The 26,462-nt window shown below is 36.8% G+C and overlaps 1 protein-coding gene across 3 annotated transcripts in view; it reads left to right on the top strand.

The window, feature by feature from the left end:
• APLF (aprataxin and PNKP like factor) overlaps positions 1-22,313 on the top strand; it is a 93,481-nt gene extending 71,168 nt beyond the window's left edge. The window contains exons 9-10 of one of the 3 annotated variants that reach the window (XM_060117254.1): positions 14,605-14,651; positions 21,795-21,882. In XM_060117254.1, the coding sequence (XP_059973237.1) occupies positions 14,605-14,627 (23 nt within the window). In that variant the 3' untranslated portion in view covers positions 14,628-14,651; positions 21,795-21,882. Of the gene's footprint in view, positions 1-14,058; positions 14,135-14,604; positions 14,652-21,794 lie in introns of those variants that run through there. The other 2 variants (XM_060117252.1, XM_060117253.1) reach the window with 2 other exon arrangements.
• Positions 22,314-26,462: the final 4,149 nt, after the last annotated feature.

A 26,462-nucleotide genomic window follows, 5' to 3' on the forward strand; every position in this document is an offset into this window, starting at 1 on the left:
TCTTAGATAATTTTGAAATATAGGTTACTGAACCTACTGCCGTTTTTGAAATTGTTGCTATTTCTATGATTTGGTTTTCAATAAGAAGGCAGGGTATATGCCCAGTAGTGGGATTGCTGGGTCATATGGTAGCTCTATTTTTAGTTTTTTAAGGAACCTCTATACTCCATACTGTTCTCCATAGTGGCTGAATTTACATTCCCACCAACAGTGCAGAAGGGTTCCCTTTTCTCCACACCCTCTCCAGCATTTACTGTTTGTAGATATTTTGATGACGGCCATTCTGACTGGTGTGAGGTGATACCTCATTGTAGTTTTGCTTTGCATTTCTCTAATAATTAGTGATGTTGAGCATCTTTTCATGTGCCTCTTGGCCATCTGTATGTCTTCTTTGCTGAAATGCCTATTTAGATCTTCTGCCCATTTTTTGATTGGGTTGTTTGTTTTTTTGATATTGAGCTCCATTGTATATTCTTGCCTCCTTTATCAAAGATAAGGTGACCATATGTCACCTTATTCGGGTTCCACGTAAGTTAAGCAAAAAAATCCTCCTTGACCATATTTCCACGTGCAATTCTCTACTTAAATGTAACAAAAACATTTTGTTTTTAAAACAAATTGTGACGGGCAACAAAAAGTGTACACTGTACACATTTTTTGTACAGTGGATACTGTACAACAGTGTGGGATGGAAGAGATCGTGGATCAAGTGAAATGAACCACCACCAACCAAACCAAAGGCTGGTCTTCATCCAAAGAAGGTGATGTTTTGTATATGGTGAGAGTCCTCTATTATGAGCACCTTCCAGAAAACCAAATGATTAATTCCAACAAGTACTGCTCCCAATTAGACCAACTGAAAACAGCACTCGACAAAAAACATCCAGAACTAGTCAACAGAAAACACATAATCTTCCTTCAGGATAATGCATGACTGCACATTTCTTTGATGACCAGGCAAGAACTGTTAGAGCTTGGCTTGGAAGTTCTGATTCATCCACCATATTCACCAGACATTGCACTTTCAGATTTCCATTTATTTCGGTCTTTACAAAATTCTCTTAATGGAAAAAATTTCAGTTCCCTGGAAGACTGTAAAAGGCACCTGGAACAGTTCTTTGCTCAAAAAGATAAAAAGTTTTGAGAAGATAGAATTCTGAAGTTGCCTGGAAAATGGCAGATGGTAGTGGAACAAAACGGTGAATATGTTGTTCAGTAAGGTTCTTGGTGAAAATGAAAAATACGTCTTTTATTTTTACTTTAAACACCGAAGGAGCTTTTTGGCCAACCCAATACTATGATAGCATTATTAAATAAATCTTTAATATCTCAATATTCTGTCAGGTATCCCAGTTCCCTTACAGTCTCATAATATTTTTTTTTCCTTTTGTGTCTTTGCATCCAGATCCAGTTAAGGTCCATGTATGACAAAAAGTGGCCATGTTTCTTAAGTTATTTAATCACTAGGTTTCTCTTTGTTTTTTCCCTTGCAATATATTTGTGTAAGAAAGCTGACCATTTGTACTGAGGAGTAACCCTTAGTCTGGGTTTTGCTGATTGCATTACCAAATGGTCATTCATTATGTTCCCTTGTACTTCCTCATAATTGATGGTTAGAAGCTAGTTATGTGTTTGTTACAGATCTCTTACTTTAGTAGTACTTTGTCTCTGAAACACTACCTGAGTTAGAGATTTCACTCTGCCTTTTTGAAGATTCAGATTCAGAACTTAAGCCTCTCAGACCTCCCAGGAACTCAGCAAATATTTCTTGGGAAAAATCAGCCTTGTGTTTGGGGTTCCTTTAGTTTCTAGACTGTTGAGACAACACCATGAGATCATGATAAGCTGTACTAATTTCTCTTTCCTAAAATAGTGTGCCTCCACTTGGTCCAAATCTCTTATCCTTAGCCCACACTAAGAATTGTCAAAGGCTTCTACGGAAGAAAGGAGCCAGTTATTGTCAGCTCACCTAAGAAGGACTTCTTCCTCTTTGGAATTTTAGATAATATAAAATTCTCGTTGCTCCCACAATTCACTCATAAATATATTTTTAACCATTTATCAAGGGTTTTTTTTCTAGTTGTTAAAACAAGAGTATTGGTCTACGGTGATGTCCTGCACCCTTTTCAGAAGCAAAATACAAATATGCCTATTTGAGGAGAATAAAAGCAAAATGCAAAGCCTTGCTAAGAATAATAATGATGGCAAAAATTGCTGCCTTTATTTCATCAATCTCTTTAAATGGGGGCAGAGTAGGGAGTAGTCAAGAGAAATTACTCAAAGGCCAGTGACTCACATGTACTAGTAGAAACTTTCATATCTATATCTAAATATATTTGTATGTATGTATATTGTATTTTTCTTTTTCATCTGTTGAGCTGCTTCGTGTCCTTGTTTCCACTTGAAGATAAAATCTTAAGATTTTTTTCTCCCTCATTAATTTTAATTATAGTTTAGAGAGACTCTTGGAGAATGTTAGATATGATTGCTTACTCTGACCACTGTTTTACAAATAAGGGAATGGAAACAAAGAAAGATTGAGTTGCCTAAGACTCCAAAGCTAGTGAGCTCAAAACCAAGTCTCTTCCCTCCTCCAGTCCAGCACTTCTCTGTGTTGTGGCCTGATTCCACCATTGTTAGCGCTTCTAAAGTATTGATAGTGCTTGCCTTTTTAGCCACATGGCAAAATAATATTTTGGAGTTAGAAAAAAAAACAAAACCCAGATAAAGTACTTTGAAGAAATCGTGAATTTTTCAAATCAACAAGATACAAGAAACTAGATTGTAGAAGCATGCTATATATTTATATATCCTTTCTTGTCACATTATCATTTTTAGTTAGGCAAAAAACACATGTAGTAAATTTATGTTGTATCATTTCTATAACTAAATTGATATAATGTTATGAGCTATTTTTTCTTTTAACAATATTGATTTGCAAGAATAAATTATTTTTTTAGCCATATACTGTTTAGTGCTGTTAAAAAATGATTTAAAGAAGACAGTTTGGGTGATACAAATTAACTTTAACACTTTATGAAACAGACGGTCTCCATTTGGAGAAGTGCAACATGGGGCAGAAGACAGGAAGTTTTTATAGGATGAAGAATAAAGAACAAGGAAGAGAAAAATAGAAAATGTCTGATTGGCTGGGGCCCCATAGTCAACCTTGTTTGGGGTGAGAAGGGACAAAGAAATAAGTATAGAGCCCAGAGTTGGTTTGGCCTGTGGGGATTGGCTGACTGGATACACGGTGTCTCTGGTCAAGCAGAGCACTTACAGGGACCTGAAAGTTATCTTAAGTTTCAGTTTGCTGACATGGCACCCTAGGCAGGAGTGGCTCCATCTTGGTCCTAGATGTTTGTTTCAGTAGTGCTAGAATATAAGCCTACTGTATCAGAATGATAAAATGTTCTAAATTAGCTTGCTTAAAAGCAAGTTTTTAGGTAAATGCATGCCAGGTTTTTCCTGTAGCCATAGAAGAAAAATATTGAAGCCTCACTGATCATAAAATAACCCACAAAATCAGCCAGAAATTAATATATTTAGAAAAGTAAAGATATATATGTTCTAAAAGTAAAGTTGTGATAAGCCTGTATTCCATGATGGTTGACACATTTGGAAGAGAGATGAAATTCATGAGCTAAAACATCTTTGTTTGCTTTTTATCTTTAAAAATTTGCCTTCAGGGCTTCCCTGGTGGCGCAGTGGTTGGGAGTCCGCCTGCCGATGCAGGGGACACGGGTTCGTGCCCCGGTCTGGGAGGATCCCACATGCCACGGAGCGGCTGGGCCCGTGAGCCATGGCCGCTGAGCCTGCGCGTCCGGAGCTTGTGCTCTGCAACGGGAGAGGCCACAACAGTGAGAGGCCCGTGTACCACAAAAAAAAAAAAAAAAAAAAAAAAAAAAAAAATTTGCCTTCACAAAACAGGATAAGAATTATTCTCAAGTAAAAACAAGTATTCTCTCAGGTGAAATACTAGGTTGGCTTTTAATTTGTTTGCTTCCCAATCTTACCTTCTAATCCCTTGAACGTGTCCAAGTCAGTTTCTCGTTTTGATAAATCTAGGTGATCTCAAATGTTGTATAATACATTAAATAATCTTAATCTTATACTGTATCAGCTACCTAAATTTATATGGTATCCTTTGGTAGTTACAAGTATTGTCATCTGTGGTCAAAGTTTTTATCACTAGAGAGCAAATATGCAAACATAAAACTGTACATACATGGGTATACTTAATTTTCAGACATTTCATCCAATGAGTAAAACATGAGTAAAATAGAAAAACAGATATGGCTCACATATTAATAAATGTATTCTATAATGAAAATAAAGATTCCTATAGCCCATATAATATAGGAGATTGATGTTGAAAAAAGTATCTTTAATTATTAAATTTTATTTTTTCTAAAACTACAGGCATTATTAATATTTTCTCTGACATTATACTTTTAAAAATCTAACAAAATTAAATCAACTTGAAAAATGATAATTTGAAAGAACTAGTTGTTATCATTTTCAGTATCTCACACATTTAACCAGTTTTTTTCCCTTTGCGCTGTACACTGCAGCCTGTCAGAAGACTCGTTCTGTTTAATGCCTTTGATTAGCTTAAGGTACTTGTCTAAATTAGAACATTAGATACTTAATGTCCAGGATAATCCAGTGATTGCTGTGCTTGCCTCTGACCCACTTCCTCTGGTGCATAATAGGATTTTATTCAGTGCATTACTCCTGTTCTTATTTGTTAAGTTAAGCACTAAACTTAGAATATATATACACTAAAATGAACAGAATCCATCTTCAACCAGCTTAGTGTAAAAATGTAAAGTCAAACACGTATATTGTCCTAGATTTACAAAACCTTAGGCAGGCATGTATAATACAAATGAAAGTGTTATTGCCTTCATGTTTTCCAGAAGCCAATGCCCCATTTTTTTTATATTAATTATAATACTTTCTAAGAGGGATCACATAAGGAAGTGTATCAGTCATCAACTATAAGTGCTCTCATTGTAGTAAATCTGCAATATGATCTGTATAGTGTGAAAAAGCATAAGTGTTTTTGCCACAAGCATAATTCATTGATATTAAAATTGCTATCTTAAAAATAAATAAATAAATAAAATGAAATTGCTATCTTTTTTTATTTGTTGATCCAGATTTATAGCTATGATCTAGTCTTTTCCTATTTTCTCTTTTATTTTCAAAGTGTTCCAAGTTATTGCAGTATTATCTTAATTGATCCTGTATGCAAATGTACACCTTAAACTACAAGATACTGATTTTTAGAAGCTGCTTAATTAAAAAAATAGGAATGTGTGTGTTTAGTGTAAATTCATATTATATTATTTGAGGCAAAATAAATAGGTTTTAATAGGGAAACTCTAATTGCCTCCTAGTTGAGATTCCCAGAATCAGTCATGTGAGGCTGTCAATTATTTTATTTGTAGTTAAGAATAATCAAAGTTGATCGCATTTTTTTTTTTTTTTTTTTTTTGCGGTACGCAGGCCTCTCACTGTTGTGGCCTCTCCCGTTGCAGAGCACAGGCTCCAGACGCGCAGGCTCAGTGGCCATGGCTCATGGGCCCAGCCGCTCCGTGGCATGTGGGATCTTCCCGGACCGGGGCATGAACTCGTGTCCCCTGCATCAGCAGGCGGACTCTCAACCACTGTGCCACCAGGGAAGCCCTGATCGCATTTTTATAGGGTTTGCATATATAGGAAGTAACCTGTCATCACTTGCCACGCTTACGGTTCTTTAATCATATGTAAGAATACAATCTTAGAAGAAAGTATCTTACAGTAAATGTTAATCACTGGCTGCACAGTTTTACCTGAGACTTGACTATAAATTTTTGTTTAACTTCATTTAGAAATAGCAGTAACAGCAACAAAAAAGAAGTAGCAGTAACAACATTGCTACTTGACATGTAATGTGTCATATAACCTTGACAAAATGTGCTGGAGTGTCTTCTGTGGTTTTGTTTTTCTTTCTCCTTTATTTGAATATACATTCCCTTTCATATTAACGTTTGTTTTTCTTTGTTATATTTAGTGTTAATTGCACATGTATACAGATTTTCTGAGCTCTCTTGGCAGAGATAGTAAATTGTAATGATTTTCAATTAGCAGATTGAATACTTTCTCTTATTTTATGCTGGCTTACTCTTTCAGTATTTAATAAAGACCATATTTGTTAATTTTCCTTTTTCTCCTAAATTTGAGACTTAGATATTTGAAAACATAGGATTCATGTTTTTGCTTTAGGTTTTAAAGTAAGTGTTGAATTTCAGAAGTGCAAGATAAATTATTTTGGAATGAAAAACATATAGTATCATCATTTATTCATTGAGTGAATATTGAGCATCTGATGTACTAGTCAGTTTTATAGAAGTTGATGTAAAACAGTACTTTAGGCTCATTTTAAAATTTTGAGTGGTGGGTTTGGTATTAAGTTATCAAATTTTTGGAAGTAAACAAAAATAAGAATTATTATTCTGTTCTTGTCACTGCCTAGTTAATTTTTAGGTAGCTCTTTATGATGGAGAGATAATGGGTTTTTAGATCAGCAGACTTAGGTTCTAGTTATGGTTATGCCAATTCTGTAGCAAAACTTTGAATGTCGTTTGATTTTCCTAGGCTTCAGTTCCTCATGAAAACAAGAAGGTTGGATCATTTGTGCTCTGGGGGCCTCCATTCAATAGTGGGGAAATCTAGGACAGAGAGAAATATAGTCATATTCATAAAGTCAGATCAGTTACATTCATGGCTACTCTTCCTTAGCCTTCTTTGCTGTCTCCTTTTTCCCACCTGTAATTATTGCTGAGCCCCAGGGTTCAGTTCTTTGATCCTTTCCCTTCTCTGTTCTGTTCTTATTCCCTAGGTGAGCTAATTCAGGGCTTCAGACTCAAATGTTTAAATGCCTGCACTTCGTTGTAAAATAAGGCAAACTTATGTCAGAAACAGACCTCTTGATTTTTGTCATGAAAACAGCTCTTTACCAAGTGTTCTCCACCTTTGTAAATGACTTCACCATTCACATAGTGTTTAGGCCCCAAACCAAGACGTGCCCTTGATTCTTCTCTTTTCTTCACATCACGCATTCAATCCATCAGCAGTTCTTGCCATTTCAACCTTTAAATACATTAAGAACCTGACTATTTCCTATTTCCTCTACTTCAGTCGTCTTAGTCATAACCACCGTCACCTCTGACCTGGTGTACGGCAATAGCTTCTTAACTGATATCCTTGTTTCTTTTCTTGCCCCTTAATAGTTCATTTTCCACACAGCAACCAGAGCAATTCTCTAAAAATAAGTCATATCATGTTGATTTCTTGCTCAGAATCATCCGATAGCCTCCCACAAAACTCTTTACCATGGCTTACAAGTTCTTCTCTGACTTCATTGCCTACTCTTTTCCTTCTCCCTCATTCTCCTTGAGCTATACAAATCTTTGTTTTTCCAAATACCCTAGGGCCATGGCAAATTTGAAGACATTTTTTATTTTCTCTTACTGAGTGTTCTTCCTTCAGATATGTATTTGTTATTCATGTGTCTATATCATTAACACCAGAAATGCTTTGGAAAATGTATATTTTAAAATATAACAGCTCGGGCCTCCCTGGTGGCGCAGTGGTTAAGAGTCCGCCTGCCGATGCAGGGGATACGGGTTCGTGCCCCGGTCTGGGAGGATCCCATGTGCCGCGGAGCGGCTGGGCCCGTGAGCCATGGCCGCTGGGCCTGCGCATCCGGAGCCTGTGCTCCGCAACGGGAGAGGCCACAACAGTGAGAGGCCCGCATACCGCAAAAAGAAAAAAATATATATATATATAACAGCTCATAAAAACCTGGTGTAGTTATGAGTGTATACATCTATCTTTAGAACCCAAAGATTTAAAAAAAAGTCAAAAAACAGGATTTTGAGGCCTGCTGAGTTACAGAAAATGTTATTTGTGGAAAAGGTTGATATAAATCTTTTATGAATGAATTCTAAGTATTTCCATTCATTATTAGGAATAAGTCCTGGGTGGAATTTTGCATTGTCCTTGAAAGTTATTTCAGATGTTCATATGTCCCCAAAGAGCTGTACAGTATTGCCACTTAGCCTTAACCCAGGGTTATATGAAAAAGACTTTCTGCTTTATTATTAATAACTGATTTTTAAAAATAGGATATGCATGGGCAAATGTTATAAAATATTCTATAAATATGTGAAATGAAATTGGGGAAATATTCAACAATAATAATTATATGCATTATTGAAGGAAAAATTCAGCTTTCTAGTATTAGTTGACAATTACTTTTACTGGCATATAGAATTTTTAGACATTGTTGGCTATCTTTTTTTAATTTTATTTATTTATTTATTTTTGGCTGTGTTGGGTCTTCATTTCTGTGCGTGGGCTTTCTCTAGTTGCGGTGAGCGGGGGCCACTCTTTATCGCGGTGCGCGGGCCTCTCACTGTCGCGGCCTCTCTTGTTGTGGAGCACAAGCTCCAGACGCACAGGCTCAGTAGTTGTGGCTCACGGCCCTAGTTGCTCCGCAGCATGTGGGATCTTCCCAGACCAGGGCTCGAACCCGTGTCCCCTGCATCGGCAGGCAGATTCTCAACCACTGCGCCACCAGGGAAGCCCTGCTGGCTATCTTAAAGTAAAATTGATTTCTGTTTCTATAAATAGTTGACACCTGTAAAATGCTTAATGGCCTACAAATGTTTATGCACATCACTTCATTTAATGCTTCAAACAACCCTGTGTGAGGAAAGCAGTATTTTCCCTGCTTTACAGATGAGGAAGTGGAGACTTGGTCACAGGACTTGCCCTGAATCACATAACCAGTAAACTGTAGTTTGAATTCAGACTCGGTTCTTCTGATCTCGAAACCTGAACCCCTTCCACAACATAATGCTGGTGATCTAAAGTTTAACAAGCCAGATGAGAACTGGTCCAAGTCACAGTGGCATCTGTCTCTTAAGCGTTGGTGAAGGACACTCTGTGTTCCTGTTAACCGGAGTGATTGATTGACTAGAGCTAAGTGTCCTATGATGCTGAGCAGTCAGTATCTCAGGAACCTGATTGCAGTGGAGTCTCCTTAATATGGTTATCAGATTTTCATTGTTTCCTGGGGAAGTAATATGAATTGTTAATGGCAGGAAGTTCTAACATATTTTAGTCCTAGGTTTGTGTAAAAAGCTTCTGTGAGTACTTTGATTATTAACTTTGTAGGTGTGAATGCAGAGCAATTTCAGCACATTGACATTCTTTTCAGCCTAATGAGAATAGGCATTCTTTGGCTTATATCCAAGAGAAAAACTGCCTTTCAAAGGATAGACTTCTAAAAACATCACGATCCATGGATTACAATTTCCAAAAATAAAAAAAAAATAACATTAATGTAAGAAAACTCATCAGTCTAGAAGTTATTAGAAATCATGTTTTGTACCAACCAATGAGAATTTTATTGCAAATGTTTTTTTTTTTAAAGATTGACATTTTTATTTTATTTTATTTATTTATTTGACTCCGTTGGGTCTTCTTTGCTGTGTGCGGGCTTTCTCTAGTTGCGGGGAGTGGGGACTACTACTCTTTGTTGCGGTGCACGGGCTTCTCATTGCGGCAGCTTCTCTTGTTGTGGAGCACGGGCTCTAGAGCGCAGGCTCAGTAGTTGTGGCACATGGGTTCTAGAGTGCAGGCTCAGTAGTTATGGTACACGGGCCTAGTTGCTCTGCGGCATGTGGGATCTTCCCGGACCAGGGATCGAACCCGTGTCCCCTGCATTGACAGGTGGATTCTTAACCACTGCGCCACCAAGGAAGTCCCACAAATGATTCTTTCAAGCTCTTTTCAACAATCATTTTCTTAAGAAATAATAGTATAGATAGCAAAAACAAGTGTCTTTTTTCCTCTTAAATAGGAAAATAGAAAATATATCATCATTTTGGAAACTCATGTAAAAGCTTAATTAAAAAAAAAACTCTTTTTGAAGGAAAAGAGTTGATTATATTGTAGTAGGTAGATAATTTATGAAAAATGTAGTTGAATGCCACCTTGTAAAAGGTACGCTTGTAAGTGCTATAAAAGATATTTAAAATTGTAAGAAAAACCCATGACCTCCAGCAGCTCATTTGACAGATGATGAGATAATACACACACACACACACACACACACAAACATTTGTGTTGAAAATTTAGATGACAGTATAAGAAATTATGTGGTAAGTATCAAACGGTGGATATGGACAAGATGTTCTGGAGATATTTCCCAGTAATTATCTGAGTTGTTTTCCCGCGCAACGTACTTAGACAGGCAGTGTAGAGTTAGAAGAATATTCTTGGCAAAAAGGCTGTGAGCAGTATGGAGATTCCTTAAAAAAAACTAAAAATAGAACTACTGTATGACCCAGCAGTCCCACTACTGGGCATATACCCTGAGAAAACCATAATTCAAAAAGAGTCATGTACCACAATGTTCATTGCAGCTCTATTTACAATAGCCAGCACATGGAAGCAACCTAAGTGTCCATCGACAGATGAATGGATAAAGAAGATGTGGCACATATATACAATGGAATATTACTCAGCCATAAAAAGAAACGAAATTGAGTTATTTGTAGAGAGGTGGATGGGCCTAGAGTCTGTCATGCTGAGTGAAGTAAGTCAGAAAGAGGAAAACAAATACCATATGCTAACACATATATATATGGAACCTAAAAAAAAAAAAAAAAAAGGCCATGAAGAACTTAGGGGCAAGATGGGAATAAAGACACAGACCTACTAGAGAATGGACTTGAGGACATGGGGAGGGGGAAGGGTAAGCTGGCTGGGACAAAGTGAGAGAGTGGCATGGACATATATACACTACCAAATGTAAAACAGATAGCTAGTGGGAAGCAGCCACATAGCACAGGGAGATCAGCTCAGTGCTTTGTGACCACCTAGAGGGGTGGGATAGGGAGGGTGGGAGGGAGGGAGATGCAAGAGGGAAGAGATATGGGGATATATGTATATGTATAGCTGATTCACTTTGTTATAAAGCAGAAACTAACACACCATTGTAAAGCAATTATACTCCAATAAGATGTTGAAAAAGAAAAAAGGCTGTGAGCAAGTGCCTATCAATGGCAAAAAATTAAAAACTTTTTTCCCGAAGTAGAAATGAAGGATTGGGCTGCAAATAAAGGTGGAGGGACCTTGAAGGAGAGGATAATTTAACATTCAGAATACTTAACTTCTTTACATTTAAATTGCTATGTAAACAAAACATGCCTAAAATTTGTTTTTGAGTATGTGCTTTTGCACATAAATGTGATGATACATTTTTGTTTCTGCTTTGGCTCATTTTCATATTGAAGTCTATCTATTCTGTGAGTTATAGCATCAAGAAAGAATAAAGTATTTTTGAAAATACCCCAAAACAGGAAACTTTTGAACCTGTCCCAGAGGATATTTTTTCTTCATTTTCAATGAATTAACTAGCAGAATCTCTATTGATATTAATTAATTAATACTTTTGTTTTAAATGGGAAGTTTGATCCCTAAGTTAAATGTGGAAAAGTACCAACTCAGCTAGTGTCTTCTGGTCTACATTGCAGTCTTAACATCTGCCTTTTAATGAAAATAGCAAGTTCTCCTAGGAAAGGATGGAAACTATTAGCAGAACCTCAGAGAAACAGCTTTTTCCCCTCTAAGGCAGATGAGAATCTGCACATGGAGCTGAAATTTTCTGAGCACAAAATTTCATAACACATATTTCTGCTCTTCCTTTTTGCAATATACCAGTGTAAACTTTTTTCCCTATTCGTTTATTCTGAAATGGCTTGCCTTTTCCTAGGTAGTGTGTGAGGTTAGATTATGTAAATGGAGTATGTGAGTGCAACTGTGAATGTGTTCCAAGATGATGGGGAACCACCTTGTGCAACTTTTGGGTTGAACCATTACCTCCATCCCCACCGTGGTTTCTTTCTTTTTTTTTTTTTAAATTGGGGTATAGTTGTTTTACAATGTTGTGTTAGTTTCTACTGTACAGTGAAGTAGAGTTCCCTGTGCTATACAGCATGTTCTCAATGGTTATCTATTTTATACATATTAATATATATATGTCAGTCCTGATACTGTGTCTTCATTTGGCCTTTTAAAACGTTACTCTTCCTTTCAGTCTTGCTAGCCTGACAGTGGATGTCTACAGTCTTTTAACTGGTATTTGGTACACAAACTGTACTTGTCTCCATTAACTCACTTGGTTTCATTTCTATACTTGTTTTTTTTTTTTTTTGCGATACGCGGGCCTCTCACTGTTGTGGCCTCTCCCGTTGTGGAGCACAGGCTCCGGACGCACAGGCCCAATGGCCATGGCTCACGGGCCCAGCCGCTCCGCGGCATGTGGGATCTTTCCAGACCGGGGCACGAACCTGTGTCCCCTGCATTGGCAGGCGAACTCTCAACCACTGCGCCACCAGGGAAGCCCTCTATACTTGTTTTTAAAGTCTGACATTTAGTTACTTGAGAGTTTCGAAAGCAGCTTTTGAAGGAGGCTCCAGTAGCAAACAACTAAGACCATACTGAACTTTTCAATAATCCTGCTCTGTTAAGGGCAAAGCAGGAAAAGGTTAGAACTTCTTGGTACCTGAAGCAAACATGTATTAAAAGGAAGGAGAAAAAGCCTTTAAATCTCAAATGACTGTAGATAGATAATAATAATAATGAGGCATCTGTGTAGAATGTTAGCACTTGAAGAATCTTGATGAAGATATATGGAATATCTGTGTACTAATCTTGCCACTTTTCAGTAGTTTGACATTTTTTCAAAATAAAAAGTTACTAGTATATTTTACCACAGTAATAAAAAAAAGATTTTAGGGCTTCCCTGGTGGCGTAGTGGTTGGGGGTCCACCTGCCGATGCAGGGGACGCAGGTTCGTGCCCCGGACCGGGAGGATCCCACATGCCGCGGAGCAGGCGGGCCCATGGACCATGGCTGCTGGGCCTGCACGTCCAGAGCCTGTGCTCCGTGGCGGGAGAGGCCACAACGGTGAGAGGCCTGCATACCACAAAAAAAAAAAAAAAAAAAAAAAAAAAAAAAAAACCACAAGATTTTAAAAAGGTTACCAAAAACAATCTCAAAGGATCAGCAATTTTTTCCAGATTATTGATGAAAAATACCTTTGGTATTAATGTCCCCCATTTTTCTGTTTTACCTCCCCTGATGTCCAACATTAATTGTACTTTAATAAAGACTGAATTAAACAAGTTAATGACCTGTGCCAGCATGTTCAGTAAGGAAAGATCTTCCCATGAAGCATCATGGCAGCTTTCTTCATTTGTAGCTCTCTTCATCACGTTTAAGTTATCCAATTAATTTCTTTCAACTTTGAAGTTTCTTTTCCATCAAAAGGTAAAATTTGTGTTAATTACCCCAAACACACAATCTTTGGTGAATCAGTTTTCCACTTTTCAAAACTATTGAGTTATGACCCCAGTTAATTGTGTGGTTGCACTCTCATACTGTGTTTAATGCTCATATTTTAGGAAAAGTTACCCCAAAAGAAGAGATATTAGCAATAAGAAAAGTCGCTGACACCTGACACAGAGCCTGGCATGTAATAAGTGGCCCATGCCTATTTCTTGGACCACTGATGAATGAATCAATGGCTAACATTAATTACTTACCGCCTACTATGCCCTTAAACTGAGGACTTATTGTATATTACTCCTGAATCCTCACAACAGCTTCATCTGAACTGTATACCTCAGCACATGTCTACTGTCAGCGCTCCCCAGCTTTCCTTTGTCAGTCCCCTAAGAGAAAAGTACCCACCAAATGGATCATGATCAACCAGTTGCTGCTTTGGGGTTTTGCTGCCTGGGTAGTTTTGTACTTTGTGGAGAATGTGTTGTATACGCAGTGTACCCAAACGTTTGTTTAATAAAATGATAGAAGCGATCATCAATATATATAATCAAAAGTAGATATTCAAACAGTAGTTTCTGTTTGACTTTGGGATATGTTATTATAAATTTCTGGATGCAAACTGACTTTCTTGTTTTCTCATAACAGTTGATTGGTGTTCTTTGGAGAGACATGACTTACATGCTTTTGTCTTTGGATTCTAGAAGAGCCTTAGAAGTATCCTTTTAGATATTACACACACACACACAATTTGATATTTTGTGTTATATACTTTATATACTAATTTACCTCATATCTTTATATATGTGATATATGGCATTGACATTTTAGAAATACAGTATATTGTATTATATTTTATTTGTCTCATACTGCCTTTCTGTAGAATGTCAGTCATTAGGGCAGAGCTTTATCTGGTTCATCACTCTGTCTTTGCATCTAGAAGTATGCCTGGCATGGAGTAGGCACTCAGTAAATGTAATTAGAAAGAAAAATGCTTTGTACAGCATGGTGACTAGAGTTAACAGCAACAACAATAACAAAGCAAATGCTTTTCAGTAAGAGGTTTACTGCTAATTTTATTCATAGGTTAGTGAGTGCTCTAGTTTAATTTAAATAGTCCTATTCCTTTCCAGTGATTGTCAAACTAGACCTTATATTTGCTTTCTTTCTCCCCCCCCCCTTTTTTTTTTAAAGGAAGAATCCCCAGCACAAGATAGAATATAGACATAGTACATTTCCAGGTAAGTAATTTTACTACAGGAAACTCCAAATGAAACCTTCAAATGGATTCTCCTGTTAAACCTAGATACAGTTTCCAGTTACTGTGAATTTTTTAAATCTCTGCTTCTGTGAATTTGTTGAATTGCTGATTTTAATAATTTTCTTAGATTTAATAACTGATGAGTTTTTTTAAAGATTAATTAATTTATTTATTTTTGGCTGCGCTGGGTCTTTGTTTCTGTGCGAGGGCTTTCTCTAGTCACAGCGAGCGGGGGCCACTCTTCATCGCAGTGCGTGGGCCTCTCACTATCGCGGCCTCTCTTGTTGCGGAGCACAGACTCCAGACGCACAGGCTCAGTAGTTGTGGCGCACGGGCTCTAGTTGCTCTGCAGCATGTGGGATCGTCCCAGACCAGGGCTCGAACCCATGTCTCCTGCATTGGCGGGCGGATTCTCAACCACTGCGCCACCAGGGAAGCCCAACTGATGAGTTTTTATATAGCAGATGTTTTCTACAATCATTGTCCAACAATATATATTTGCCTTGGTATCTGTTATGATTCTTTTGTTTGCAGGTACCTTAAAACAAAATCTCAAACTGGCCTAAATGATAAAGAGATCATATTGGCTTCTATAACTGAAAAGTCCAGAAGCAAGGCTAGATTAGACAAGATTTGTTGCTTTGGCTCATTAATAATGTCAATAATGTCACCAACAACCCAATTTCCTTCCATCATCCTGTCTTTAGAGGGTGATTTTTATCCTAAGACTGGCTCCTCTCCCCACCAAGGAACTATATGCATCCTTATTCAACTGGCTAAACTCCATTTAACATGGTAAACTCCCCATGTTTACATGTAAGGAGAGAGAGAGACTCTCGCTATTCCTAGGAAAAATCATAAAATTAACTTTTTTTAAACTGGCTTAGGTTATATTCTTATTCTTGAATTAATCACTGTGACCACTGATTAGTTTGTTCCACCCTTGGAACCAAGGCAGAGTCCCTTTCTTCAGAACCACAGAGATCCCCAGTAGAAACTAGTTTTGGGGAAGGAGAAGGGGAGATAGACACCAGAGATGCAACTATCGAATGACTGTCAGTCCTGTTTACATCAGTCTGTTTTACCTTCTGTTTCCCCTGCTTCTGAACTCTAATATTTTTTCCCATTAACAAATTCTGGCTTCTTCGTATCATTTAATAATGCAGAGGCCAATTCAGCATCCAGTATTTCTGCCCACAGAGTGAGAGAATAAAGTGTACTATCCAGGCTATGCCCACTTGCCTTTGTATATGTATAAACACAGCCAACTTGTAACCAAGTGATAAAAATAATTAATTTCACCACAAGGGAATTCTATTTGCTATTTCTTATTGAAACACACTTCAGTGCTTTAATACTCCAGATACAGATTTAATCACTTTATCTGAACTAATATGGTACAGAGTTTATATGTTATGCTTTTCTTTATTGGGGCTGTATCTAAAGCTATAGCATTTATGGTTGTTAAATTAACTTTCCTTTGAACACTAATGTAATAATATTTGATTAAAACTCTGTTTTATTGACAGATTTCAGCACTGCCCCATGAAAGAGCATTTGACACATTTGTATATCTTTACAGAACTAGGAACCATTTTCCTAAAACCGACAATATGCATCATATGGCATAGTTAAAAGTATCTGAATTTTCTTTGAAAAATCTCTTTGAATTATCACTGAAGTGTCTTCTGAATGAACGTATTTTTAGAACAATTAACTTTTCTTAAGAAAAACTGTTTATTTTGTTGGAAAGACAGTTTTTTTTTTAAGTATGATATTTTAATGTAACAGTTTAGCCTTATATATTTAATGTACTTTCAAGAGTTGTTATGTGGCAATATAGTCAGAATATCTCTTCCTACTCTAAAAACCTATAAATTAAGGTGTCCGGGGGTATTTAAAATATTAAATGTTGAGGTCTCATATTTCTTAATTTAGAGATATCTAAAATAAAATGCTAACATACTTGTTTTTCTTATTTCCCAAATCTTTAAAGTTTAACATTACCCAAGATCTTAATCTGATTTATGTAACAATTCATTTACTCATTCACTCATTTATTCATTTATTATGTGTCTTCCAAGTGAGCAAAGTTACAGAGATACATGAGAACCAGCTCTGGCTCTACATGCTTGGGGTGAGATGCTCTAAAATCTTGGAGGAAAGGGATGGAGCACTTTTTGCCAGGGTTTATCAGGGTAGACTTGATAAGGGAATTTTAAGTTGGTCTTTAAGATGGTAGGATTTCAATTATCTTTGTTTCTTAGCTTTGTGTGGGTGGGCATAGGACATCCCAGACAAAGTGAATAATAGATGAGTCAAGGACATTGAGTAGAAAATGGAAAGTTGTGTTTGGAGTTAGAAGGTGGATCAGTTTAACTGACAGGGAGAGTCTCTGTAGTTATTGTGAATGATACTAAAGGGATGTATTGAAGTCAGATAATAGAAGCTCTTGAAAGCTAGACCAAAGAGGTATGTGCACTGACAAACAATGGTAAGCCAGTATTTTACCCCTGATGATGAGCAGTCTGAATTAGAGTAGGGGAAGCCCTCTGGAGATTAGTTAGGTAGTTGAATAAAGGACCAGAACTAGGCTACCATGAGAGTAGGAAGATAGGATTGGATACAAGTGAGATTTTGAAGGAAGAGTCAATAGGATTTGCCAGCTGATTGGTTGTGGTGTGGGGGGGTAGGATGAGGTAAAGGAAATAGGAATGACTGAAAATTAAAGTACAGATTATCAGGAGGATGGAGATGATAATAGAGATCACGAGGAAGAACTAGGTAGTTTGTGGGGTTTTTTTTTAACACATGTTAAATTTGAGGTGGGGGTATCATAAATACATAATAAAACAGTAAAAGTTAATATAGACCCATATTCTATATACCAAATACTATAGAATTTTATAATACAGAATAACTACATGAAATTCTTATTATTTAATTTCCGATTTGTAGCACTCCTAAAACACTTCAGTTTGTAAAGTTCTTCCACACATGTAACAGTTTATGCAGTGTATTCCAATTTTTGTAGGTTTGACTGCTATCATCTGTTAAGCTTCTTGTATATCTAATTGGTTTAAAATTTCACTAACTTTCCACACGTTTTCATAATGCTGCAGTTTTAGCACAACATATTGAATACAAGAGTAATCAATGCCAGGAAAATTTTATTTTAAACTTTCTTAGCTACCTTACTTGTTGATAGCATTTGAAAGAAATTATCATCAGCATTTTATTACCTGATTATTGGAGTCATTCTTTCTGGCTTTGATTATTATGTGGTAGTCATGATTCTAGGTCATCAGTACCATTCATGGCTCAAAATTTAGAATGTCCTACTGATAGCTATTTTCATATTTCTCTAGTTCTGCAGTTGTATGCACACATGTGCTTATGTAGACTTTTTTCTTTTCAGAAGTAGAAATTAAAAGATCTAGAAAGAAAGCTATTAAGGAAGGTTGGTGAAACTTAAATGAGATTCTGTAAACTGCTGCTTACTGTGGGGAAACCTGAGAGATTTTGGAACATATAAAAGGCTAATGCAATGGTGTTTTTAAAAAAGAAATAAACTTAATGTATAGTAAAGTGGATCAGACCTGCACAAACTGCTTTCCCGAAGTTAAAATATGAATACCCAACTAGTAGCTTGGTCTTTAGTAGTAAAATGAGGCATTTAAAAATGTTTATTCTTTTTTTTTTTTTTTTTTTTTTTTGCGGTATGTGGGCCTCTCACTGTTGTGGCCTCTCCCATTGCGGAGCACAGGCTCCGGAAGCGCAGGCTCAGTGGCCATGGCTCACGGGCCCAGCCACTCCGCGGCATGTGGGATCTTCCCGGACCGGGGCACGAACCCGTGTCCCCTGCATCCGCAGGCGGACTCTCCACCACTGCGCCACCAGGGAAGCCTTAAAAATGTTTATTCTTATAGTATGTAGTAAGCTTTCATCTTTAGAGATGCTGGGCTAAAGTATTTTTTCACTTAAATGAAAATTAATATCCTAACTAGTCCTAAGATATACTGGAAAAGAAAGGAAAATAAAACCTGAAGAATTATTGATGTTAAGCTGTAATGAGACATCTGTCTTATTATTGCCTATTACCAGAAAACTATTTGGAGAAAATCAGCAATTTGGAAAGATTTTTTTCTCCATGTAAAAATCTTCCAGCATGTATGTGACACAGTATACTCTTCAGTAGCTCTGCAGACTTGGTTCTTGGGATAAGACTTTGATGGTGAAATTTTAAATTGTACAGGAAATATTGGATACAAACTTCAGAGTTGTCATTCTGTTATTATAAATTCCTCTGCATAAATAGAAAAGTCAGAAATTACCATATCCTAATACCAAATAGTTAATAGCATGTTGTTTCAAATATGCTAAAGAGTTTGTTACTTTTTCTAGAGGTTGTTATTTTTCATTATTATGGTAGAAGAGTGTTACCCATCCGTTTTTTTAAAAAGTGACAGCTTATTTCTCTTGTGCTGCTTTCAAATACTCAAGCTGTCAGCCTGTCTCTGCATTTCATATTTCTGTAGAGAAAATGAAAATTCCTGCTTTGTCCTTAAAATTAGAACTTTGGAGTTGGAAAGGATCTTTGAGGTCATTTAATCAACATCCTTTGATTCACAGATAAAAAGATAAATTCCATTAAATCCCTTGTTCATTGTCATGGGCTTCATGATGCAGATCTTTATACTTCTACACTCCTAGTCTATCTCTTTTTCTTAAACCATGCTATTTTTTAAAGAGACTTCTTGTTGGTTGAGGGGAATGGAACACCACATAAAAACAGCAAAAACTAGTAGCTAGAAACTTAAAAGTGACTTATGTGAAGATAGAGGAAAAATTATTCCTTCCAAGTTCACCTTGATTTGGAAGAAACAAGCTCACTTCTGATTTCTTAGACATGTTCAACAATTATATTTCAAATAAGATAGCTGCAGTGTAAGAAAATGCTAAATGTAGGCTCTTATTTTTTCAAAAACGGTATTACGCTATTTAATTCTGTGGAAATCTATTGGAAGTCACAACTACCAAAAATAAAACTATAAAAATTATTTTTTGCTATTGATTAAAAATATTAAACAGCTACTACTCCCTCTCCTGTTATTTTTGTACTTCAATAAGCTTTTCACTAACCATGGTGTTCTGTGTACAGTTTTGGGGTCTTGGCTTGGGATCTTCTGTGATGTGACTCCCATGACTGAGTTGTCTGATTTTCTAACCAACAAGCTTCCTTGTCTGAGAGACTTTCTTTGAAATTTTTGTGTAGCAAACAGGAGGGTTTATATGAACTTTACTGGCTTCATCACTTTAAATCCGGATATTCAGATACCATGCTTCAGCTTGCTCAGAAAATGCTTGCATATGTGTTTTTTCTTGCTTTCTCTGAATTCCCTTTGCATAAAAACTTATTAATTGTTATGGTAAAAACAGATATTTGATTCCTAGGTTAGGTGCTAGTCATATTTATTTCAGAACCATGCCTCCTGAGATTAATCCCACAATTCAAGAAATCATGAAATAATTCAGATCAACAGGTGCGCGGATTCAGAGCATTTTCCAAGTAAGGAAAGTTTCGTTATCTCTATGGCCCAGTTACACTGAAAGGCAGAAATTTATTTCTCTAAAAATACCTTTAGCACTTAAAAAAAAAAAAAACCCTCCCATCTAGATGGCATTTGTATTGTGGAATATTTAAAGTCACTACTACAGAATTTGCTACAAGAGGGCCCATTTAATTGATTCCACGAAGATACCAGCATTCAAAATCCTGAAATGTCGACCTGGGACCACTAACAAAGGACACAGAGCTGAGTTCCGGCACTGACTTGCCCTTATCGTGACTTTGGCTCTTCAGGTTGCAGCGGTTCACCCTGACAAGGCTGAGCAGAGTACCACACGGGGCATAGATGCTGGTCACAGTGCCTCCAGAGATTTTTTTTTTTTTTTTTTTTTTTTTTTGCGGTACGCGGGCCTCTCACTGTTGTGGCCTCTCCCGTTGCGGAGCCCAGGCTCCGGACGTGCAGGCTCAGTGGCCATGGCTCACGGGCCCAGCCGCTCCGCGGCATGTGGGATCTTCCTGGACCGGGGCACGAATCTGTGTCCCCTGCATCAGCAGGCAGACTCTCAACCACTGTGCCACCAGGGAAGCCCCCTACCTGTTTCTTAAATGCTCCACATCATCCTAGAGTCTCTCACTGCCTTATTTTAAACCAACTCTGTTGCTCACTGTGGAAAGAAAAGAAAACAGAGTGGGATGAGAGAAGAAATGAGTTTTGAGACAGAAGAATTCTAGAATTGTAATTCTACTATTATAATGTTATTTAGAAATCTGTAAATTCTAATGGCTGTTACCATAGTAATCCTAGTCTTATTGAAGCATGAGCTAAATTTTCCAAAGTATGTAAGCTTATATTTCCTCATTTGTCACAACCCTGGTGTGTCAATGAGATTGTGCTAGGTTTGCAGCGATAACAAACAGTCCTCAAATTTTAGTGCCTTACAACGATAAATAGATGTATTTCTCCTTCATGTTACATGCATGTAGCTGCATGTTGGCTGTGGCTCTGTCTCACGTGTGTTCTCATCCTAAGTCCAGGCTGAAGGATCGGCCTCTATCTGGGACACACTGTTCTTCTAGCAGAGGGGAAATGGCAATAGCAGAACCACAGAAAGGCCCTTAAAGCTTCTCCATGGAAGCTATTACTTCCACTCACTTTTCTTTGGCCACGTCTGATGTCAGTGGGGGTGGGTAAATAGGATCACATCACAGGGAGCGACAGTGAATTACTGGGACAAAAATACATTCTACCACAGTGGAAGGTAGGGTAGCATGAATATGATTATGATATTATTAAGGAACCATTATGATGAATCTTAGAGGACATTTTAGTCTTGGGAGCCTCATGGTAGGAAAAGTTAGAATTAAGCAAATGTTAAAAAAAAGTTAGAATTATAACAAATGAGAGCTTTATCCCCCGTTCTAGAAATTCGTAGTAGTTAGCTTTGTATTAAGTAAAATTAATTCTTCTTGGCAGAAAAGGATATTTTACAGTTAGATGTTTCTAATCCCAGGTTGAGTGGCAACTAATGTGTTAGGTACTAAACTGTTTTTCAGTGAGAAACATTTCAGATGAAGATGACACTGTTGGCCAACCCCCTGAGTACAACCTGAATGACAGCATTACAGACGATGAGGAAGAAGAATATGAGCCAACAGATGAAGATTCCGACTGGGAGCCAGGAAAGGAAGACCTAGAAAAGGAAGATATGGAAGGGCTTTTGAAAGAAGCGAAAAAGTTTATGAAAAGAAAAAAGTAACTCTCCTCTGCAGTAATATATGGCTCATATTTGCCATTTCTTTGTGGAAAAATAATTCAGGAACTAAGGAAGCACTTAAGTGATAATTGTTTTCCTTCTTTTTATAGTTATGACTTTACTATTGACTCTTTACAAGTGAAACACTGAAATGTCACCCTTCAGTGTAGTGGATGGAATTTGTTTTGTTGCTTTGCTTTTTCTATACTATTTAAAGCATCTGGAAATAATAAGCAGACAGAGTTAAAAAGAAATAATTGATATTTTTCATGTACTTTGTGTGTTTATAATAAAAGTAAAAGCCATAGGTTGCACAAAACACTGGTCTCTTTTCTTTTTTCCAGAGATTCTGTCTTTATATAGAATACTTATGCCAGTATAACCAGGCAGATTACATAATTGGTGGGAAAGCATGCTTCTTTCATTCCTATTAAAGTAATTCTTCAAGCAGAATGATGCTTTAAAAAATAGCAGCCATCATATAATGGCTGTTATTTTTTCTAGAACCCTAGATGTGAGGTTTGCAATTTCATTTACCACTTTTATTCTTTGAAACGGGGAAATCAGTACCAAATGGATACTGCAAATAGAGTCAACTAGACTGTAGAAGAGAAATGTCCACCATGTTGGGGATGTTATTTTGTGTCCCAACTCTGTAATTTACTGTATGTCTGAGTTTAAAAGTATTTAGGAAAACTCAAAGAATTGACCATTTCTTTTTCAAACTGAAGTCCTGCCTGATTATTTTAGCTCTCAATGTGCTGTCCTTACATTAAGAATAAAGAAATTATTTTTAACCATAATTTTCTCAAATGATATTAGTTCTTTTATCCTCAGATGAAAGTAGCAAGTTGTCTGCCAGCATTCAAGATGCTGGCCTTTTATTTCAAGAAGAAACTCCTTCTTCTCCAATTTTATGTAGTGTATCCCTGTTCTTTTTTGTTTTTAATTAATTTATCTTGGCTGCGTTAGATGTGGCGAGCGGGGGCTACTCTGTTGCGGTGCACAGGCTTCTTATTGAGGTGACTTGTTGCAGAGCACAGGCTCTAGGTGTGCAGGCTTCAGTAGTTGTGGCACGCGGGCTCTAGAGCGCAGGCTTAGTAGTTGTGGCGCACGGACCCAGTTGCTCCGTGGCATGTGGGATCTTCCCAGACCAGGGATCAAACCCACATCCCCCGCACTGGCAGAAGGATTCCTAACCACTGTGCCACCAGGGAAGTCCCTGTATCTCTGTTCTTAAACTACTTTAGGCTCTGTAATACTCTTCATTTTAGATGACTTAGAATCTTTGAAATATAGTTTAGAATCTTTAATTTGGGTATGTACACAACACAGTAGATACAGTATTGAAATCATAAATCAAAAGTTTCCTTGTTAAACAATAATATTTTCTATTCTAAAAGAACCTAAAAATGTATATCTAGAAAGAGCAAGACAGATTTATAATTGTTTTCTTAGTGTCTTTAAATTTGTTTTCAAGAAGTTGTATAATATTAAAATTTACTTAAATTACAGCAAGGAAAAGGTAAGTATTTCTCTATTGTCTATTATTCTGATTTTCTCTCTGTTGTTATTTAGGAACTAATGTTTTTTCCTAATGTCCCTTTAGTCTTGGGAGCTTGAAAAACCTGTGAAAAAAATTCTTTGAACTTATTCTCATTTTGCACTAACTTAATCCTTAAAGTGTTTCTTGATCCACTCATAGATCTATCCCAAAGGAATTAAAAACGTGTCCACGTAAAAACTTGTACACAATGTCCTTAGACGCATTATTCGTAACAGTCAAAAAGTGGAGACACCTAAATATCCATTAGCTGATGAATGGATAAACAAAATGTGGTCTTTCTCTACAACCAAGTATTTTTTGGCCATAAAAAAGAACTGAAGGATTGAAACATGCTACAGCATGGATAAACCTTGGAAACCTTATGGTAAGTGAAAGAAGACAGACACAAAGGGCCACAAATTGTATAAACTCTTTTATATGAAATATCCGAAATAGGCAAATCCATAGAGACAGAAAGTAGATTGGTGGTTGCAAGGGTCTAGAGGAGGGAGGGGGGTAGGGCGTGACTCCTAATGCATAGAAGACTTCATGAATTGATAAAAATGTCCTAAAATTAGTGGTGATGATGCAAAATTCTGTAAATTTACTAAAACCCACTGAATTATACACTTTCTAAGGGGGAACTTTATGGCATCTGAATTATATATCTCAATAAGGGTATTATAAAAAAAGAATGCAAAAGGTGACACTCGTCTTTTAGAAAGAAAAAAAAGCATTCAATATCAGAATATATTCTTCCTGGAAGTAGCGTTATATGATAACTCATGGTAGCTGTTTTTTAAGGATAGTTTGATATGCCTTTCATAATCATCCTGAAGACACTTTGGAGTATAACAAAGGTATAAATGTGTAACTCAATTGACTAAAGTGTAAGAAAAATTTGCCACTTGTAATTGGACTATATTTAAGTCTATGACTCTCAAAATAGAGGGAAAACTGATGACATTTGTGGGCTCAAAAGCAATATTAACAAAAACTTGATTCTTTAATTAATTGCTGTCCTGAACGTGGAAAAGAGCCAACTCTCCCTATCGTGGTGTTCATGGAATTTAAACTATATCCCAGCCTCCTCCTTCAAACTAAAAATGATCACATATACATTTCTCACCTACATGTTTAATTCTAAAAGCAGATATTTTTTGTTGACTTCTTGAAGGGAGGTGGGTTTTCTGGGACCTTGGGAAGCTGGAGACATGAAGATTTTTCAGTGACACATGGGCGCTGATTCTGCTTTTCTCCCAGGTTGAGGATGGCTTTGTTGATACTGTTGGTTTCTAGAACTAGACGATCCTAGTGGTTGTAAACATTCATTGTAATGAAAGCAAATAGATTGTGAGCATAATTTTTCCAGAATGGTGATATAAACCTGACAATAAATGGATAGTGACTTTCTTCTGATTTATCTATGCAGAGTTCAGTGTCACCAACACACCCCATGGAGGCGGAAACCACACACCAACATGCTCTATCCAACCCTGCTCTGTGTGACCACCTTGTTCCAGTTAATTTCTCTTTCGTGTGTGTGTATGTGTGTTTGGTTTCTTCCTGCCAATCTGCAAACCTAACTTATGAAGCTGCTCCTCTACAGTAGGTATTGAAAGAAAAATGATAAAGAGTAATTATTGCTGAGATCGTTACCGGCCATCTTGATATAATATACATAATAAACTTGATTATCATAAACAACCACAGTTGTACTCTGTTGTGCCCAAGACCCTGTCTTGGGTGCTGGTGATTCAAAGAAGAATAACACAGAGTTTCTGTTTTCAATGTCCTTACAGTCTGTTTGGGAAGATAGGATATTTATTCATTCAGTAACAGTGACTACCGAACACTGTGGAGAATACAAGGAAGAAAAGGACATGGGGTCTACAGTCAGAGAGCTCACAAAGGCAGTGAGGCAAGTATGCAAATAGCATAATGGGTAGAAATGAAATAGTCCAAGAAAGGAATGCTGGAGTATAATTTAAATGTCCTGTCTTGCTGCATGTTGAAATACAGTCTCATTCTTGAGGAAGAGCCTTTGTCTTATTAAGTTACAATCTGAACTAGCAGATTTTTTTCATGGAACACAATTTTTATCTTCAAGAGTGACTGGCAGACATACTGTGGTTATTCACATTTGAGTATATGGCAGACAATTCCTCAGAAATGAACTTCGCCTATTTTTTTAAGGAGAGCAACCAACAGTATATGTTGTAATTGTAAAAACAGAGCTTTCAAAGAAAAAATTAGAATTTTAGAAAACTTGTGTATGTCGCTGTGAGCTTGATAGCTTCCCAAAACTTTTAAAACTCTTCTGATGATATTGATAGTGATATAATACAATGAAATGTGTCCACATTTAGGAGATCTATAAAACTGAGCAAGCCATTATTTTCCAAATGACCAATGTATGTTATAAAATCAGGCATGGGTAAAAGATCCATTCAAGGCATAAGATAGACTAATGAAACTTAGTGTAACAGAGTCTGTAAAGTTCATTAATATGATTTCAGGTTACACATTGCACCTAACATCTCAGAAGCTGCTCTGTCTATTTTGGGTGACATTTTGAAAATAATATTCACAGTTATCTGAAAAGCCTATTAAAATACTTCCTTTTCTAACTATATATCTGTATAAGGCCTAATTTTCTCCATATACTGTGAGCAAAACAACATACGAGAGCAAACATGAGAATCTGTCTTTTATTAAGACAGGCATTAAAGAGATTTACAAAATGAGAGATTACAAAAATGTGAAACAATGCCACTCATTTCACTAAATTAAAATATTTTCCATAAAATATATTAGTTGTGTTTATGTATAATGGATTTATTATTTTTAAAAGCAGTAGCAAATAAGTATTTTAAATTTCTCAATTATAATTTCAAAACAGGTAAGTATAGATATGACCCT

This window comes from Mesoplodon densirostris, chromosome 14 (genome assembly GCF_025265405.1).
Source record: "Mesoplodon densirostris isolate mMesDen1 chromosome 14, mMesDen1 primary haplotype, whole genome shotgun sequence".
Taxonomy (NCBI): domain Eukaryota; kingdom Metazoa; phylum Chordata; class Mammalia; order Artiodactyla; family Ziphiidae; genus Mesoplodon; species Mesoplodon densirostris.